The following is a 17,221-nucleotide window of genomic DNA, read 5'->3' as shown; positions in this document are numbered from 1 at the left end:
CCCAAGATGGATACTCAACGGCTACCAGTTCACAGGCACAGTCACGAAGAAGACCCACAGAACGCAGGTCTTCATAATGTTGAGAAATTAAACACCATCTTTAAAAGGTTAGTAATTAATGATAGATATGTTTGTTCATCAGCTCTTTCTTAATCCGTTACAGTTATTCACGAAGAAGACGGACACGATAAGTCGGTTTTAAAGAAGGTGAAGGCCAAGGCAAAGAAGTTAAAGGACACCATCATGCATGGCCATGGTCATGGCCATGGCCACGATCATGAACACGACGAAGAAGAGGAGGAAGATGGAGAAGAAATGGAACAAGATCCGGAAGTTCATGGACCACCCGGTATGTACTCTTCTACCCCTATATTTATGGCAATACCCCTCTATATCCTCTGATTAACGATTCTCACTCGGATTTCGGTGTATGAGTCAGCGGCGGCTCGGGGCGTCCTGGCACCGCATGAGGATAAGTCGGGGCAATCGAGGGCTGGTTTGGGTACTACGCCGCAGTTAGCGCACCTGGAGAAAGATCCACAGGCACCAAAGGACCGACTTGAGTCATCTGATCCTGGAAATTATCAGACCAAAGTAACTGATCCTGCTGGCCCAGGTAATATGATGGAGTATTCTCATCTTTAATTTGCTCGACGATCAAACTTCACAAGTAATTTATCAAATAGATGAACCGCTAGAATCAATCCGGAAGGTTGATCAGTTATATCTCTGTTAATAATGTGAAATTTAGGTGGGAAAGAAGCGAGGGTTACCCCATTGATCAGTTCGTTCGGAAAGATGGAAGTTTTAGAGGAACCAGGTGAACATAAACCGTGGTCGTCGTCTACCGGAAGCCACGATCAGTTCTCCCCAGATTTACCTCCCACTGAAACTAAAACTATCGGAGTAAATACCCAAGCAGTCCCGAAGAGCCTCAACGAGAACGAAACAGACAATCAGTCACAGGCCAGTAAAGTCCAGGAACAACCAAACCAGAGCAGGTATACCGAGAAGATAGCTACGGGGGAAACAATCCATAGCTGATGATTGAACTAGAATGGATATTTTTTATTCCTATTCACACGAGCCCATATTCTCTTCTTTTCTATGAACAGGGCAGAAGGTGGAGAAGCGAATAAGTCAGCTACATTGGGTGAACGTGGCCGTCTGGTTGCTGCGACGGTGACGGAGAAGTTAGCCCCAGTGTACGAGAAAGTTGCAGAAGCTGGAAGTGCGGTGGTGTCAAAGGTGCAGGGAACAGGGACAGGGAAGGAGAGAGAAGGAGAGCGTGTTGGAGGAGCTGGTAAAGGGGTTTCAGTGAAGAAATACGTGGCGGAGAAGTTAAGGCCAAGTGAGGGAGATAAAGCGCTCTCTGAGGTTATATCGGATGCATTGCATAAGCGAAAGGGGAAGGAGTCGCAGGCGATGGGGAAGGTAACGGAGTCGCCGGAAGTGGCTAGGCGATTGGGTTCCGATCGAAAGGATGACGCGCCCGAGGGATTTAGCTCAAGCAATGAGGTAGGAAAGGGCATGGTGGAAAGGTTTAAAGGAACGGTTAATTCTTGGTTGGGGAAGAACGGGGAGCAACAGCAGCATCAACCCACATCGCAGGGGTTGCAGAGCTCCTCTCCTGGTGGTAATGTTCATATGGTCTCTATTCTATTAATTGAGTAAGAGATGGAATTTAATATTGTTCTAATTCAACTTCGAAATGTTTCCATTCTTTGTGGTGTAGTTGACGACGAGGTCCGTCAAGACAATGCGGGTGAAAGGAAGCTTAATGAGTCTACCAACTGATGATAGATTTAGATGATGGTCGCCATGGCGCCATGGCTTTCCAATAAGGACGCTGATTTATGAAAAATGATATCCTCGTTTAACTTAAAACCTGTTTTAAGTTGGACGAACTGGATTGTGTGTGTTTCCTACTTTATTTTCCAATTTACGCTCTCCTTTTCTTCTTTTCTCCTTGTTTTTTCCTTTTGTCCTTCGTCGTTGCGTTGTGAGCTTGTCGATTTTTAAGGTAAGGGTTGTGAGCTTGTAGGTTGTGAATCGAGTTTGTGTGTATCCGTATAAAAAGATTTCATAGACTACAAGATAATGAAGAGGATACGACTGTGAATTTGTGAATAAGTTGATGAAATTCCCCAAAAGAAAATAGCAAAGCTTGCAGGGTCTCCGATTTGATTTATTTTTATTTTTGGGTTTTTTACCATCCCAAAATCTTTACTATCTACTATTACCCCCAAAAACTTTCAAACACGTTACCCCATCGATGCATATTAACCACTAATTGACCCCACCGTTACATTTTCGTAACGGTGGGGATTATCGTGACAGTGTGCTTGTTGTCACGAATTTTTAAGATCAAAATGCCCTTTCGGGTGGTAGTTGTAAAAAAAAAAAAAAAAAAGCCCTATCACCTTCCTCCTCCTACTTCTTCTTCTTCCTCTTCTGCAACCCCAAACCTGATTATATTCCCTTGGGAGATAACCAGCTTCTTCCCTCGTCTTCTTCTTCTTCTTTTCCATTTTACTTTTAATTTATTTTGCTTAACTCCAGCCATGACTAACCAGCAGCAGCATCATACCATCCCTGTTGTTTTCTTTCTCTGGTTCTTCCCTATTGCGAGCTCCATTTCTTCTTTCCCTTTCCCATCAATCCCGAAACCCCTCTTTCTTCCATTTCGTTTTTTTTTTTTGATTCTCCTTTCAATCACCTGAAACCCATTCATCACAACCCACTTCCTCTTCAAAAAACCATCTTCCAAAACCCATCTGAAACCACCGTTCCTACCCCATTTGTAAACTTCTTCTTCGAATAACCTATTTCCTTATTTCTCTTCTATTTCTTTTCTTCTTTTCCCCAACCGAAACCACCGTTCCTATTGCGAGTTCCATTTCCCATCAAACCCTGAAACCCCTCTTTCTTCCATTTCGTTTTTATTTTTTGATTCTCCTTTCAATCACCTGAAACCCATTCACCACAACCCACTTCCTCTTCAAAAACCCATCTTCCAAAACCCATCTGTGACCACCGTTCCTACCCCATTTGTAAACTTCTTCTTCGAATAACCTATTTCCTTATTCCTCTTCTATTTCTTTTCTTCTTTCCCCCACCGAAATCCCAGCTCCCATCGTCTATAACCGAATCCTAGTCTTGGTTCATCACGCTCGATTGTGATTTTGGTGAAGGATTCTATGAGATGCTCCATCTTCGATCACACCTTGCACAGTCGAAAAAATCAATGTTGGTGCTCTGCAGATTACGTTGGAGAACTTGTATCCTGGATGTATTTTTATTTTATTATTCTTTTCATTTATTCTTCATGTAATGGTTTGTAATTAAATCCTCCATCCCCTTTGTTCGATTTGTTCTTCCCTTTGTTCTGATCGATCGCGGTAGCTTTGCTCCCATTGCTGGCTTTGCGGTCGATCATCGTGTTGTGTTGCGGGTGGTGCTGGTGTTGTTGGTGGGAGTAATAATTATGTTAGTGGTACTCATGTTAGGTTTCATTCTCTAGAATTCTCTTGATTCCTCCTCGCGGCGTGGTTTCATTCCATCCAAGGTTTTTGATTTTGGTTTGATGGCAGTCACATTTTGGGGTTGCTTGTAGAGGAGGAAGAAGAAGAAGAAGAAGAAGAAGGAGGAGAAGGAGGAGAAGGACGGTGATGGGTTTTTTTATTATTTTTATAATTACCACCCCGAAGGGCATTTTGGTCTTAAAAAATTCGTGACAACGGCATACTATCACAACTAACCCCCACCGTTATGGAAATGTAACTGTGGGGTTCAGTTAGTGGTTAATATGCATCAGAGGGGGGTAACAATTGTTTGAAAATTTTTGGGGGGGTAATAGTAGATAATAAAGATTTTGAAGTGGTAATTGTAAAAAAACCCTTTATTTTTTATTTGAAAAATAGAACTCTTTCCGAGGGTGAGGCATATGAAAGACACTTTCTTGGCACCAAAAAAAAAAAAAAAGACACTTTCTCTCTTTCTTTTGGAGAGAAGAGATAGGCACATGAGAGTAGTGGTCTAGGCTACACTCTCGGATAGAAAATTATTTATTTATTTTATTTGTATGGAGAATGGATTTAACACGGGAGGAAAGGAGAGGGGTGTTTTTGTCATTTTCAATGTTCATTTGTTTGAAATAGGGTCGGGTTGGGTTAGATTTTTTAAAATTCTAACCCAACCTAAGTCCTCAACCCGTCTTTAGGTTGGGCTGGGTTGAGATATCTCAACTTTGGCTCAGCCCAGCTCAGTCCTGATTGATCCTAATTTAGGTTAGGTTGGGCTAGGTTGGTCCTGATTGATCCTGATTTTTGCTAGGGCCTAATTGGTCTCTACTTGGCCTATTTTTTTGCAATTTACGTCATGTTATGCATTAGGTATTGGTTTGTTTCATAGATTATTAGATTTTTTTTTAGGTTAATCTTGAAATTGTAAATATTTTCGTTCAATAGATAATTGGTTTTTTTTTTTTATAAATCAATCGATAATTAGAATTGCAAAATGTAAACACTATATTGTAATCCATAATCTAACACAAGGTTGGGTTTAGTTTGAGGTCTCAATCCTGATCTAGGGCCTGGAAATTTCTTCCCTAACCCGTTTTAAAGGTTGAAAAATTCAGCTCAGGCCCTGTTCGGGTTCTGGATGGGCTTTGGACCGGTTCGGGTCGGTAGGGCTAATCTTACACTGCTAATTATGTGGGCCTTCTATAAAAATTGGTCAAGAGAATGATAACCAATCGTGTAGGATATTGGTTCGGATGAGATTTTCGATTTTCATGTGTGTCGAATGGTTTTTTGTATTTTTTACGCACTTTATATCCATCATTCAAACAGGAACTACGCAATCGTTTAGCATTCTTTTCTCGTAAAAATTTCTGCTCTTTTGTTTCCCCTTAAGGTAATACTGTCTCACATACGAAACCACTGGAGTGAGCCAACAATAACAGAGGCTAAGAAATTTTGTTTTGATTTTTTGCTTGTAAAAATTGAAATCTGTTGATTACTAGAAAAAGAAAAAACGAAGAAAAAAAAACACAAACATAATAAAATAATAATATTTAAAGGGAGAAAGAACACAGAAACCGCCCTGCCACTTGAAATGACCACCTTACCTCCATAGGATTTCTGTTTTTTCATACGAGCAAGGTAGTCATTTTCAGGCGACAGGGTTATTTCTGTATCTAACGTTAAGTGCGTGATCGGTTAGCGTTCTCTAACCTATATTTAAATTAAAGGCAGGAGATCACTGCCTGAGTCTCTAAACATTAGAGCATGCACACAAGTATCATTTTGGATAGGAGTTTTACCTCATATTATATGAGGGTAGCATGATATTTTCATGTGCTTCAAGTTTAGGCACAAGAGCCATGTAGACCACACGATTAGGTAGTGTTGTTTAACAGACAGTTAAACAGAGCTGGATGGCTGTTGGGCTTTTGTACAACATGAATTTTGTTTTTGTAGAACTTAGCAATGTAATTATTTAGAGGCGGTAACAAGAGGGCTTTCCTTATCAAAACCAAAAGAAAAAACAAGAGGGCTTCTAAAAGTAGTACAATGGGGTTTTATTTTTGGATGGACTAAGGTCTAGAATGCATCCAAGTAGCTACAGGCCATGATCAAAGATCCACTGCCACCACATGATCTGTGAAACTCTTTTTATATTTTGGAACTTTTAAAATCTTTCGTATACATTTTCATTTTGTAATTTTGGGAACAAAGGGATTATTTCTTTGGTTGACGAGCTTGCTATCAAAGCAAGCAATCGAAAGAGAGTGTGGACTGATATTCCAGCTGTAACGGACATCTTATATATTTAATGACAGTTTTCATTTTCTATAAAAATAAAATTAGACCGAAAGATTAGGATTTAATTTTAGGAAAAAAGATCTCTACTTCGTGATGTTTCCTACGTCCTTTCACAGGGCCCCATGAGATGATGCATCTACCCTTTGGGTGGATATCCAAGCGTACTCACCCATAGGCCCAGACATTTGTGTAAAATCTATGTCACCAAGTAAAGATCTCTTGCTCTAATTTTGTACGGGTGTTACGATTTTTGGAATGACCCACAACTCAAATCATAGATACTTTGCAAGTGAACACGTGCTTAGCGCATTTGGAAGTCTAGTATTGAACAAATATACGAGAAGCATATATTAACTTGAGAGACGAAAATAGTTCGCGATTACCCATCTTTCTAATGGATGCGACACACTGACTTCTATTAGTTCTTTTATTATTAATAATTAATAGAATTATTCTTTGTTTAATTTGCATTTATCCACCATTTTGGTTAATTTAATTATTATTATTCCTATCTCTAGTGGTAATGACAATGGTGGTACATTTTAGCAGAAGATGGAAGATTTTCTACGAAGCTTGTTGCTAAATATTTACATCCACCTAGATTCTCTCCTAATTCTCATGAGAGATCATCTTGGTGGCGTTATTTTTAGAAACTTTTTATACATCCTAAGTTTAAAGTTTTTTTGTCGTTTTTTAAATGTAGGTGTTCCGGTCAAAGCAAATATCTCAAAATGAACACTGATTGATCTACATTGTGTTTTTTGTGGATCTGATGTGAAATTATACTGGCATCTTTTTCTGTCACATGAATGGGTTAAGCGGATTTGGGCTGTGGGCCCCTTGGGACTCTTTACGGAATTCTTCTCCTCTCCCTTTTTGGAAAAACTTTGCATTACTCTTTTTACTACTAGGCAGTTGGATAAACAATCTCTTCGTTGGTTGGTTTTTTTTTTTTTTTTTTTTGTGTGTGAGTGTTTATTATTACATGTTATTTTATATGGTGTCTTCAGAACAAAGTGGTTCATGGCTTAGTCAAGTCTTATCCAAATTGGGTTTTCTAGAATGTTATTCGATGGCTATCGGACTTAAATATTCATCCCTCTACCCTTATTATTCCTAGTGATGGAAATATTTAGTATAATAATATCTTGATATTATCCCTTTATGGAATGCCATTTTATCTGTATTATACATTCCTATTTTGATTTGTGCAAGATCTTTCGATTTTGTCTCGAAAAGATCAGGGTGGAGTTATTGTTTTTTTTCTTTTTTAGGAAACATAATTTTAGTGGATGCAGGTCCGATTTTGGAGGCCAATGTAACAAGCATTGCTCAGGGTCTCAATCATGCTTCCCAATTGAATTTCAAAGTTAGAGAAGTTTGGAGTGATAGCATGGAGGTTCTTCATCTGCTTCCTCGCCAGATGCGACACCATGGATTGTCTTTTTATTCCTACACTTCTACATATCTCTTCTTATTTCAATGGAATTTTGTTCAAAGCTCTAACTCATTCTAACATTTTAACCTTCTAAGTTCTAACACTATTTTGCTTATAGTGCCATGCATGCGAAAACAATGATGTCTTGTTTTCCATGGAGACGATGTAATTATGAATTTTTAATTAATATATTTGATTTTTTATTATAAAAAAAAAAAACCTTGACAGATGAAATTTGATGTATGCCATTTTTTCTGTTTTTTTGAAAAAAAAAAATTCAAAAACTTTTGAAATTGAAGAGAGAGATAGACATATAAATGAATCATTCAAAAAAAAAATTTTGAATTTGAGGAGAGAAATAAGACACAAATCGATCATTATGTCATCATAGTTTAGATTTTTTTTTCTCATTTTTTCTGAATTTTTTAAATTTTATAATTTTTTTGGGAAAATTACATGATTATCCACTTTTCGGTTTTCGTTTACAAAACTAGTCGCCGTATGTCTAGGTCTCCATTTGTTTAAAACATTTCGGCTGAAATCCGGGGATGACTAGACTCGGTGGAATTTAGATAGCTATAGTCTGATGACGAAATCGATCTCAGTCGACGAAGTTGATCCCATGGCAAGAACAGAGTAGGGAGAAGCTGAATTGAAAAAGTTCTTGAGCTCTCTGTCGAAGGAAGTGGCAAGGTTCCTGAAAGAGTTGGCTCTGGCTCTCATCAATTGGAAATCCGCATCAACTGAGTCTCTCACCTCCCTCCAATATTTTGATATGAATGAGAAAGCCTTCTCCGCAGTTTTTGCAGAGGTGAGGGTCGACCTTTTGTCCTGATATTCATCAAGCTTGACTCGTATTCCTCTTTGAATAAATTTTAGGGATCAGGGTCAGAGTAAGGGGTAAAAATGTCTAAAAATGTAAAGGTGGGAGAGAGAAACACTGTTTTGTATAGTTTTATAAACTCAAACTCGATTTTGTGTATTTTATTAACCAAACATAGGGTGGTTAGTTTTGTAAAAGAAACCAAAAAATGGATAATCATGTAATTTATTTTTATTGATCCAGACCAATACGGGGACTGGTCCTAAAATTGTTACTTTTCCACTTTTTGGCCAATCCAAGCCCTATACAGGTCGATCCTGATCAATATCAGCGAAGACCAATACCTCAATCCTTGGTGGACAATGGACTAGAGCCACTGGGCTATATATTGAGGACCTCTATATGGTTTCTATCATAAAAGTAGATCAGATTTTGTATGATTTCTATTTTACTTTTGAATTGATTTCATGAAATAGCCAACAAATGGATTTTTGGTTTTTGGTTGTATCAATATAAAATATTTCAAGAATAAAAAAATCCATTTGGTAATTCAATTTATGAGAATGGATTTTCTATATTTCTTTGGGAAGGGTGGTGGTAGCACGAGAAGGGCAGGACAAGGCTGGGAAGGGATAGTGGTGGTGGCAAGGTTGTGAGGGTGGCTATGGTGGTGATGTTGGCGGTGGCGATGCCAATGGCAATGGTGGTGGTGGTAATGGCATGGAAGTGGAGGCAATGGTAGTGGTGGTGGCGTGATAGTAGTTGTGGTGGAGGTGGTGGCAGCGGTTGTGGTGGTGGGGTGGTGGCAACAATGGAGGTGGTGGTGACAACGGTTGTGAGACCATTAGGAGACAAAAGAAGGGTGATGTTTTCTTTTTAACATGAAATTACTATTTTACCCGTGAAATTGACCGTATGCTAATTAAAGAGCAAGAATACTGAAATCAAATGAAATAGAAATTCTAAAGCCGCTCCTCAGCTATTTCATAATTTCTATTCCATGTGATTTATATTTTGATGAAATAAGATGCAAAAATCAAATCAAATCAAATAATTTTGAAAATAGAAATCACCCCCATGAAATTGAAACAACAAATGATACTTAAAAAATATTAAAAAAAAAACAGCAAATGTTTTAAATGCATTTGTTTCCTTGGTCAAAAAAGATATTTTTTGAAAAACTCAAGTCTCAATGCCCCAAAAAATATTTTATATAATATATTCTATGATTCACACATACAAAATTAATATTTAACTATAACAAAATGAGTTGGTCTCACCATTTGTAAGCGTAAATTGTTTTTCTTATCCGTATTTTTTCAGAACTAAATATTTAAAACATATACTGTCGGTTTTGGAATTTTCTATCTTTTTTTTTTTTGGGTTTTTATCAAATGCCCATTTATCCAAATACCTCTTACAACTTTTTTAATTGCAAATTCTCCCTATTTTCAAAAATTGTAACACTTTGGTTCCTACCGTTACTTTAGGATGTTAAATGTTAGTTTTAAAGAATCAAATGATCAAAATGCTCTTATGATAATAATCGACCAAAATTAAAAAATAAAATAACCAAAATGCCCTCATCTTTCCCAAATCGATTAGGATTGAAACTGAAATAATTTCCCCCAAATTGATTGATTAGGGTTTGAACTTTAAACCTATCTGTAACTGCAAGAGATCAGAATTGGTTAGGGTTTGAACTCTTCTTGTTCATTTTGACAGGCAATTAAATCTGTAAAGATATCGATTGAGAATTGTCTGATTCCATTACAGAGGAATATGCAGTACATATAATACAGAGATGTAAAAGAGAAACAAGAAATACATGATCGAAAGACATGTTTGTCCTATGGCTGCCTCCTGCAAAATGCAGCAGCACCCGCTTCAATATTCATATCATCTCCATCTGATCAACTAAAAAAGTCTTACCAATTTCAACAAACCAATTACCATGCACCCACTCAAAAAAATGGATATATAAAACCAGAGGAATGTGCGCGTAAACATACATACATAATACTAACACACAACTAAAGGCATCACATCAAATCACGGTGCATCACAAATGCAGCAGCTTGTTCTATACAAAGACACACCAACAACAGCTCTGAGAATTGACAAGAGATTCAAAGCGATTTTTCTTTTTTAAATGCCTGAACCAATTAATGAGGAGCACTATGAAAGCTTAAATTTGGGACCTACCTGATGCTATCATGCCAGGAAGAAGGATCAGAAGACTGGAAATTGGTCCACTATCTATCACTAGTTAGACTTTTTGCTAAACAACCTAATTTTGGAGAGATCACACAAACCAAAAATCTAGCTACGCTTGGATTTGATTCCTCCCACCTGCCTGCCTGCCTGCTACTTTCTTCGATTTAATTTTATCTCATTGGCCAGGCCTCTGAGAGATCTATATAAATGGAGGAATCCAAGTTAGCTCAATATATGAACCCATCATCATCAGGCTCCTTCTTCCTTGGTCTCCCCTGTTCCGCTTCATCTCTGTCGTCTCTGATCAGTTGGCCAATGTAACCTGACCTGCTCTACAAGAAGCTAGAATGAAACAGTTACAGATGGGTTCAAACCCTAACCAATTTGGGGAAGGATTTTTCACTTTCAACCCTAATCGCATTGGGAGAACAGCAAAGGGGGAGATTTTTTCACTTTCAAACCCTAACGAATTTTCGATTTGCAGAAGAAATTACAATTTGACTGATGGGTGATTATAGGGTTTCGATTTTAGGGTTCATCTTCCCCAAATAGTTTAGAGTTTGATTTTTAGTTTTAAACCCTAAACAATTTGGGGAAGATGAGGATAATTTGGTCATTTTATTCTTTAATTTAGATAGATTTTAATCAATGGGGCATTTGATCATTTTATTCTTTAGTTTAGATGGGTTTTATCATAGGGTCATTTTGATCATTCTATCCTTTTAATGATAGAATGGTCTAAGATTAGTCAAAAAAATCAGTTAGTTTACATATAACGTTTAAGACTAACAATAAGGATCAAATTGCTACAATGTTTTGAAAGTAAAAGAAAATTTACAATTAAAAAAATTATAATGAGGCATTTGGACAAATGAGTATTTTTAAGGAGGTATTTGATAAAAACCCTTTTTTTTTTAAATGTTTGACTATTATTTTGACTATTCCCTTTAATTATGAACCGTTTTAAACACATCATATCAAGCAAAGCAAAGGTTTTTTCACAACCCCGTTTTATCAAATCCGGATCCTAGTGAGCATAAGTTATCTGACGGCTGGAGCTGTCACTGGTGTGCTACACTCACCGGCGTGTTGGAGAGATTTTTTTTTCTCGATTTTAACTGTGGAAGTGACTCCCATTTTCAAGAATAAGGCAAGTCGAAGTTGTCAGCATAGATCTGTTTAGGGTGAGCTGATAGATCCCTCCCGGCTGGGAACTGCACCAGCTTATCCGTTAGGTACACCAAAACCAATCTGTGCAATAATTTATGGAGTTTAATTAACCCCATGATTATTGAAACATTTTCTTCTCTGTCTCACAGCTGATTGGATCATCTGATGATGGAGAATCCATGATGAATATATATCTATAGAATAATATACTCTATCATAATCTGTACGTTTCTTGTTTTTTGGGACTCTCTCTCTCTCTCTCTCTCTCACAAACAAACACACATCAGAGTTGAAACATTATAGAATAGTATATCCTCTATCATAATCTGTTACCTCTAATAGTGTACGGACATGGTTTTCTTTTTGCCGCCTTCGGATAAATAATGTGGTTTGTTTGGTACTTAAAACGAACGCTAAGAGCAGGACTACCACTTCCATTTGAGAATTGATGGAAATGTGACTAAAGAGGCACTATACGCTTGTGAAGTTATTGTAATGGATTAATGCTTATCTCTTGCACTTTCAATCTGGAGATATATAAGCCTTTTCTATCAAGGCCCGGATCCCCAATCGCCAATGTATCGTGAGCAAGGTTCAAGTAAGTGGAATCGGAAATCCGCATTATCTGGAATCGGCTTGAACCTTAGAAACCCTTCTTGGATCAACTGATGGGGATCTATGGGAATTGGGATTGCCGGATTGGGCTTTGTCAATTTGACTCGGTCAACCGATCCAATTCCCTCTTTTAAACCCTAGCATGAGAGCTGAAATTGCAATGGAATGAAATGACACTAATCAATGTTTTTAGAAGGAGCGTAGTTTATATTTACATTAATGATCTATTTATTAGTAATTAATTTTGATAATAGGTTATGGGCTATAAACAATAATCGTTTGGTTATTACTTATTACTATAGATCTAATATTTCTTTTTTTGATAAATTACTATAGATCTAATAGTTTACACATTTTATAAATTATAGAATATAATATATACTTTTTTTTTTATAATATTTAGATATTATACACAATATAATAATATTTATATTTTGCAATACAATATATAATATTATATAATATATAATATAAACATAAAGATTTTTGTTATATATATATATATATATATATATATATATATTAATACTTAATAGAATTATTTGGAGTTTCAAGGGGTGGGGATGCAAAGGAAAGGGTTTTTTTTTTTTTTTTTAAATCTTTGTTTTTTACTATTTTACCCCCTACTTAATAACCAATTTGGAACATGTTCATTAAATACGGAGCGCATAAACAACTGTAAACAGTTTATACCAATAAATCATAAACACCTCATCACCTCTTTACAAATTTATTGGTATATTGATTTATATTAATGAGAAATAAGAGTCATAAATTATACCAAACGTATCATTTTTGTTTATGTGTCAGATAAACATAAATTTTACACTATACCAAAGAGAACCTTAAAATAGAGAAATGGGATCAGCTTATTAGGTTATAATATTCCTAATGCAAATCATGGTTTTTAAATTTTGTGGTGCAGGAGCTAGGGAATGGGTATGAGAAGTAAACCGTTTGAAGAGCTTCAATTGGTCAGGCCCATTTGTGGCTAGAAATCTCTTGTCGTTGGTAGTTGAAGTTCCATTGAACAGGTAGATAGGATAGAACAATTAAAAAAAAAAAAACACAAATGATAAGTATGGCCCTGTTTCCTGAAATACCGTCAAGTCTTTTCTCCATTCAACTTAAAAATAAAACCCATGCGTGATCAAGATTCGAGACTAAGAAATTGCCATTAAATAAGTGAAACTTTTCCATTCTCACCATCTGATCCAATGGGTAAGGATATGTGTGCAATTCAAAAGCCTTTTTAATTGATTTTTAATTGATGGTACGGCTAGCGGCTAATTCTCTTTGGTTGGCTAGACAAAAAAGCTGCCTTTTGAAAGGATATCTCCACACTTGGCTGTGCATGCAACCACTGTTCCATTGGTTTCCCAAATACTTAAGCTTTTGGGGTGTCTTCTCTGACTCGATGCTACTTTCTTGTAAAAGGAAAATTTTAAAGTAAAAACTCGTACTTTTAATAAATTAATTAGGATAGTTATTGGTGTCACAACTATTTGTGACGTTTGTAGAAATCTCAGAATAGAGCTGACCTTCTATTTTCATGGTTTTTCTCATAATAAAATTATGTTCCTTCTTAGAGTTGGGAGAGTGTACATGCAGAGACTACCAATATTGCAGTATACATTCATTGACATTTATAGGATGCATCTTAACAAACATGGGAGGGGTATTTGATTGAATTCGATTATGAAATTTGACATTTGATTGATCTAGATCGATTCTAGATCATATCCTCACAATCCGACAGTCATAATGGATGCATCAATCCACGTCGCAAAACATCTATCTTATGAGGTTTGGAAAAGTAACCGACTTTTGTGACAATAAAATTTTGTCAATTATTTTTTTCTTTCTAGATAAGCTATTTGAGATTGGACATCTATTAGCTTGATGGTTAGAATTAGAAATGTAAATGAATAGCCGAAATCCGTTTTCGTATCCGTTTAGCACTATCCAAAGCCGTTCGAAAGTTAAACGGATACGGATACGGATAGGCTAAAGCTATCCGCAAAGTTATATTTACATGTGAACGGATAAAATATCTTATCCGTATCCCTGTCCGAATCCATCCAAAAGCTAATCGGATACGGATGCGGATATAGCTGTATCCGAGCCTAATCCGATCTGTTTACATCCCTAGTTAGAATCACAAAATGAAAAGCATTTGCTATTGAGCCACCTTTGGTCCTAGTGTGTCTTACTTACATATCTATAGGGGTGTAAATGAATAGCCAAAATCCGTTTCCGTATCTGTTTAGCACTACCCGAATCCATCCGAAAGCTAAACGGATACAGATACGGATAGGCTATAGCTATCCGAAAAGCTATATTTACATGTAAACCGATAAAATATCCGATCCGTATCCGTTTAGCACTATCTGAATCCGTCCGATAGCTAATCGGATGTGGATGCGGATATAGCACTATCCAAGCCGAATCCGATCCGTTTACAGCCCTACATATCAAAGATAATAAAGTCCCATTATAGGCCTGAAGAGACGGGTAGTAATAATAATAATAATAATAACAATAATGATGAAGACAAAGTGTTGCCTTCACCATACCATCCTAGGGTTTTAGTATATTACTTAAAATACCATTTTGATACCCTTTGCGTGTATTTAAACCCACTGTGGTGAATGGATCGTGGCTGAAGGAAACTCAATCTTAATAATAATATTGTCATTTCCTAAAATTTTGAGATTAATTATCATTACGCAAAAGGTTTCATACATTCTTGTGTATCTTGAACACTCACATTTCTATTGTTCAATAGGTGTGTGTGGGAATCAAGTATTCCTATTCAACCACTGAAATATTGAGCATTCAAAATAAACGATCGTGTATGAGATGATGAATTGAGTGCAGGTCCATGGCCAGGAATGAGAGGGTTTAATCCTATACCGATCGGATAATGTGCAACTACTAAATTCTATGAATATGGAATATTGACCTTCCATCCAAAAGGTCAGGCTTTTAAATCGGATAGGAAGGGGAATTGATGCAGTCCGGCAATGTGGGATGGCCATCCATGATCCAAAGCTGGGAAAGATGATGCAGTGACTGCAACCCTATGAGGGATTTTAGTCTCCAATAGGTGAACGCACATGTGAGAGCCAATCACCTTTTTTTTTTTTTTTTTGCCATTTACAAGGGGAGGAGGGGTTTTTATGGAAATAAAACTAAAATGTGATTGGCTTTGAGATGTACGTTCACTTGTTGGTACATCCAGTTGATCCTTTCTCCACATTAGTCAAGTAATGTTTGGGCTTTTGAGTTAAACGTCATTTTATGGAGACCGCTCCATATTATTATTATAAAAATAAATTATTTAAGAGCTCATACGAATTTGGAGAAGAGTTTTCTATGGGAGAGCATGGCCCTTGCATACGTATGTGACCAATGTGAGCACGTGCGAAAGCATCAATCAATAAACATTTTTTCCTATCATGGGGGTAGGGTGATCATTTTCCCCCTCCCTCTGTGTTTGGGCACAGGGGCCACACTCTTCAACCCCACCCCTGCATACGTATGGGACCAATGGGAGCACGTGCGAAAACATCAATTAGTGAACATTTTTACCTATCATGAGGGTAAGGCGATCATTTCACCCCCCCCCCCCCCGTGTTTGGGCACAAGAGCCACACTCCTCAAACCCACCCCCTACATACGTATGACTGGGACCAATGGAAACACGTGCAAAAACATCAATCAGAGAACATTTTTACCTATCATGGGGGTAGGATGATCATTTGCCTCCTCCCACTCGGTGTTTGGGCGCAGGGGCCACACTCCTCAACCCCACCCCTACCATCAACAGACACGGTTCTTTTTCCTTGAAGGCATAAGTGCAAAAGAGCGACATTAGGTGAGCCTTGACATGAATGATAATTGCACTTTATGATTCCTGTGTCACTTTAGAAATACAATCTCAAGGTTTCATGAAACATAAATCGAGGCCTTTTCACGTGGCTAGCCCCACCTTCCCCCAAAAGGACAAACCAGCAGTAAAGTTTACACCTCGAAGGTCTCTCTTGCCTCCCTCATGAGCTTTGTTTTTCACTAAAAAGCCCGGAAACACTCAGGTCCAAAGCTGTCTCTTCGCTTGTGAATGCAAGGACTATGTGCATGCAATATCTCAAGAGATCGAGGCCCTTCATCAGGATCTGCATCTTCAGGCTTCGTCAGAACTCTTCTGCAAGTTCTTATCATGGATTCTTCAAAAATTCACAGTTTATGACAGATTATGCCATAAACTGTAACAATACCCATTATCAAGGAGTGATCTATGTGAGGTTCTACCATCAAAGTTAATACATCATTTCCAAATGAAACTCCTGAGGATGATTGCTTCTGCTTTACCTGAAAATTCAAAACAAAAACACAAAAATTTCAAGATTTTAATACAAAAACTAAACTAATCTGGATATGTACTTCAGATCAGACACTATATAACACAATAGAAACTAACCTCTGCAATGGGCTCTCCTGATTCATTCAATATCTTGTATTCTGATTTGCCTGTAATTAATTCTTCTATTAGGTACAGACTTGGTTGAGCTTGATCACAATGTACAGTAACTTTATAAGATGATTTCCTCTTTAGAATCTTGTACAGTTTCTTAACTTGAAACCATGGCTTGGAAGCATTGTTTCTATAGCCCTCCCAGCATCCTAATAGTCTCAGTTTCTGCATCAAATTTCAACAAAAATAAGAAAACCCAAGTCAGTATATTTTGGGTAGAACTCATTCTTAAAAGCTAGCCATTAACGAGAAGAATTGAAAAACAAATTCATTACCTTTTGACGTATAGTAAGGAGGACATTGCCTCTGAAATCCATGAGATCAACTTCATCTCTGCACTTCTCATTGTAGTTGTCAATCCGGTAAACAATCTCACCACTTGATGAGTTATAGACAGTGCAACCATTGCTGTGCATAACAAGAGATTTCATCCAGATTGTGAAAGTTTCCCTCTTTGTAGTCACATAAGAAGAAGGAGAAGCAGCAGCAGATAAGGAAGATGAAGAAGAAGAAGAAGAAAGGGATCGTTGAGGGAACACCTTTGCCATGAGATGAGAATTAAAATTGGATTAAGATGAAGGCTAGCTATCTCT

At 37.2% G+C, this 17,221-nt stretch overlaps 2 protein-coding genes across 2 annotated transcripts; one reads left to right on the top strand and one right to left on the bottom strand.

Moving 5' to 3' along the window:
* LOC122654772 (low-temperature-induced 65 kDa protein-like) lies at window positions 1-1,817 on the top strand. The gene is made up of 6 exons (XM_043849021.1): window positions 1-74; window positions 159-349; window positions 440-616; window positions 752-1,001; window positions 1,116-1,633; window positions 1,736-1,817. Exons 1-6 carry the CDS (start codon window positions 7-9, stop codon window positions 1,795-1,797), a joined length of 1,266 nt encoding a protein of 421 aa, XP_043704956.1. The 5' UTR covers window positions 1-6; the 3' UTR covers window positions 1,798-1,817.
* A 14,423-nt stretch (window positions 1,818-16,240) lies between these two features.
* LOC122648944 (protein LURP-one-related 4-like) lies at window positions 16,241-17,221 on the bottom strand. The gene is made up of 3 exons (XM_043842271.1): window positions 16,904-17,221; window positions 16,575-16,793; window positions 16,241-16,465 (listed from the first exon to the last, which is right to left on the bottom strand). The coding sequence occupies exons 1-3, from the start codon at window positions 17,174-17,176 to the stop codon at window positions 16,331-16,333; spliced, it is 627 nt and encodes a 208-aa protein (XP_043698206.1). The 5' UTR covers window positions 17,177-17,221; the 3' UTR covers window positions 16,241-16,330.

Source organism: Telopea speciosissima, chromosome 1, assembly GCF_018873765.1.
Source record: "Telopea speciosissima isolate NSW1024214 ecotype Mountain lineage chromosome 1, Tspe_v1, whole genome shotgun sequence".
NCBI lineage: Eukaryota > Viridiplantae > Streptophyta > Magnoliopsida > Proteales > Proteaceae > Telopea > Telopea speciosissima.
Note: the sequence above shows the minus strand (reverse complement) of the source record. Positions and strands in the feature narration are given on the sequence as shown.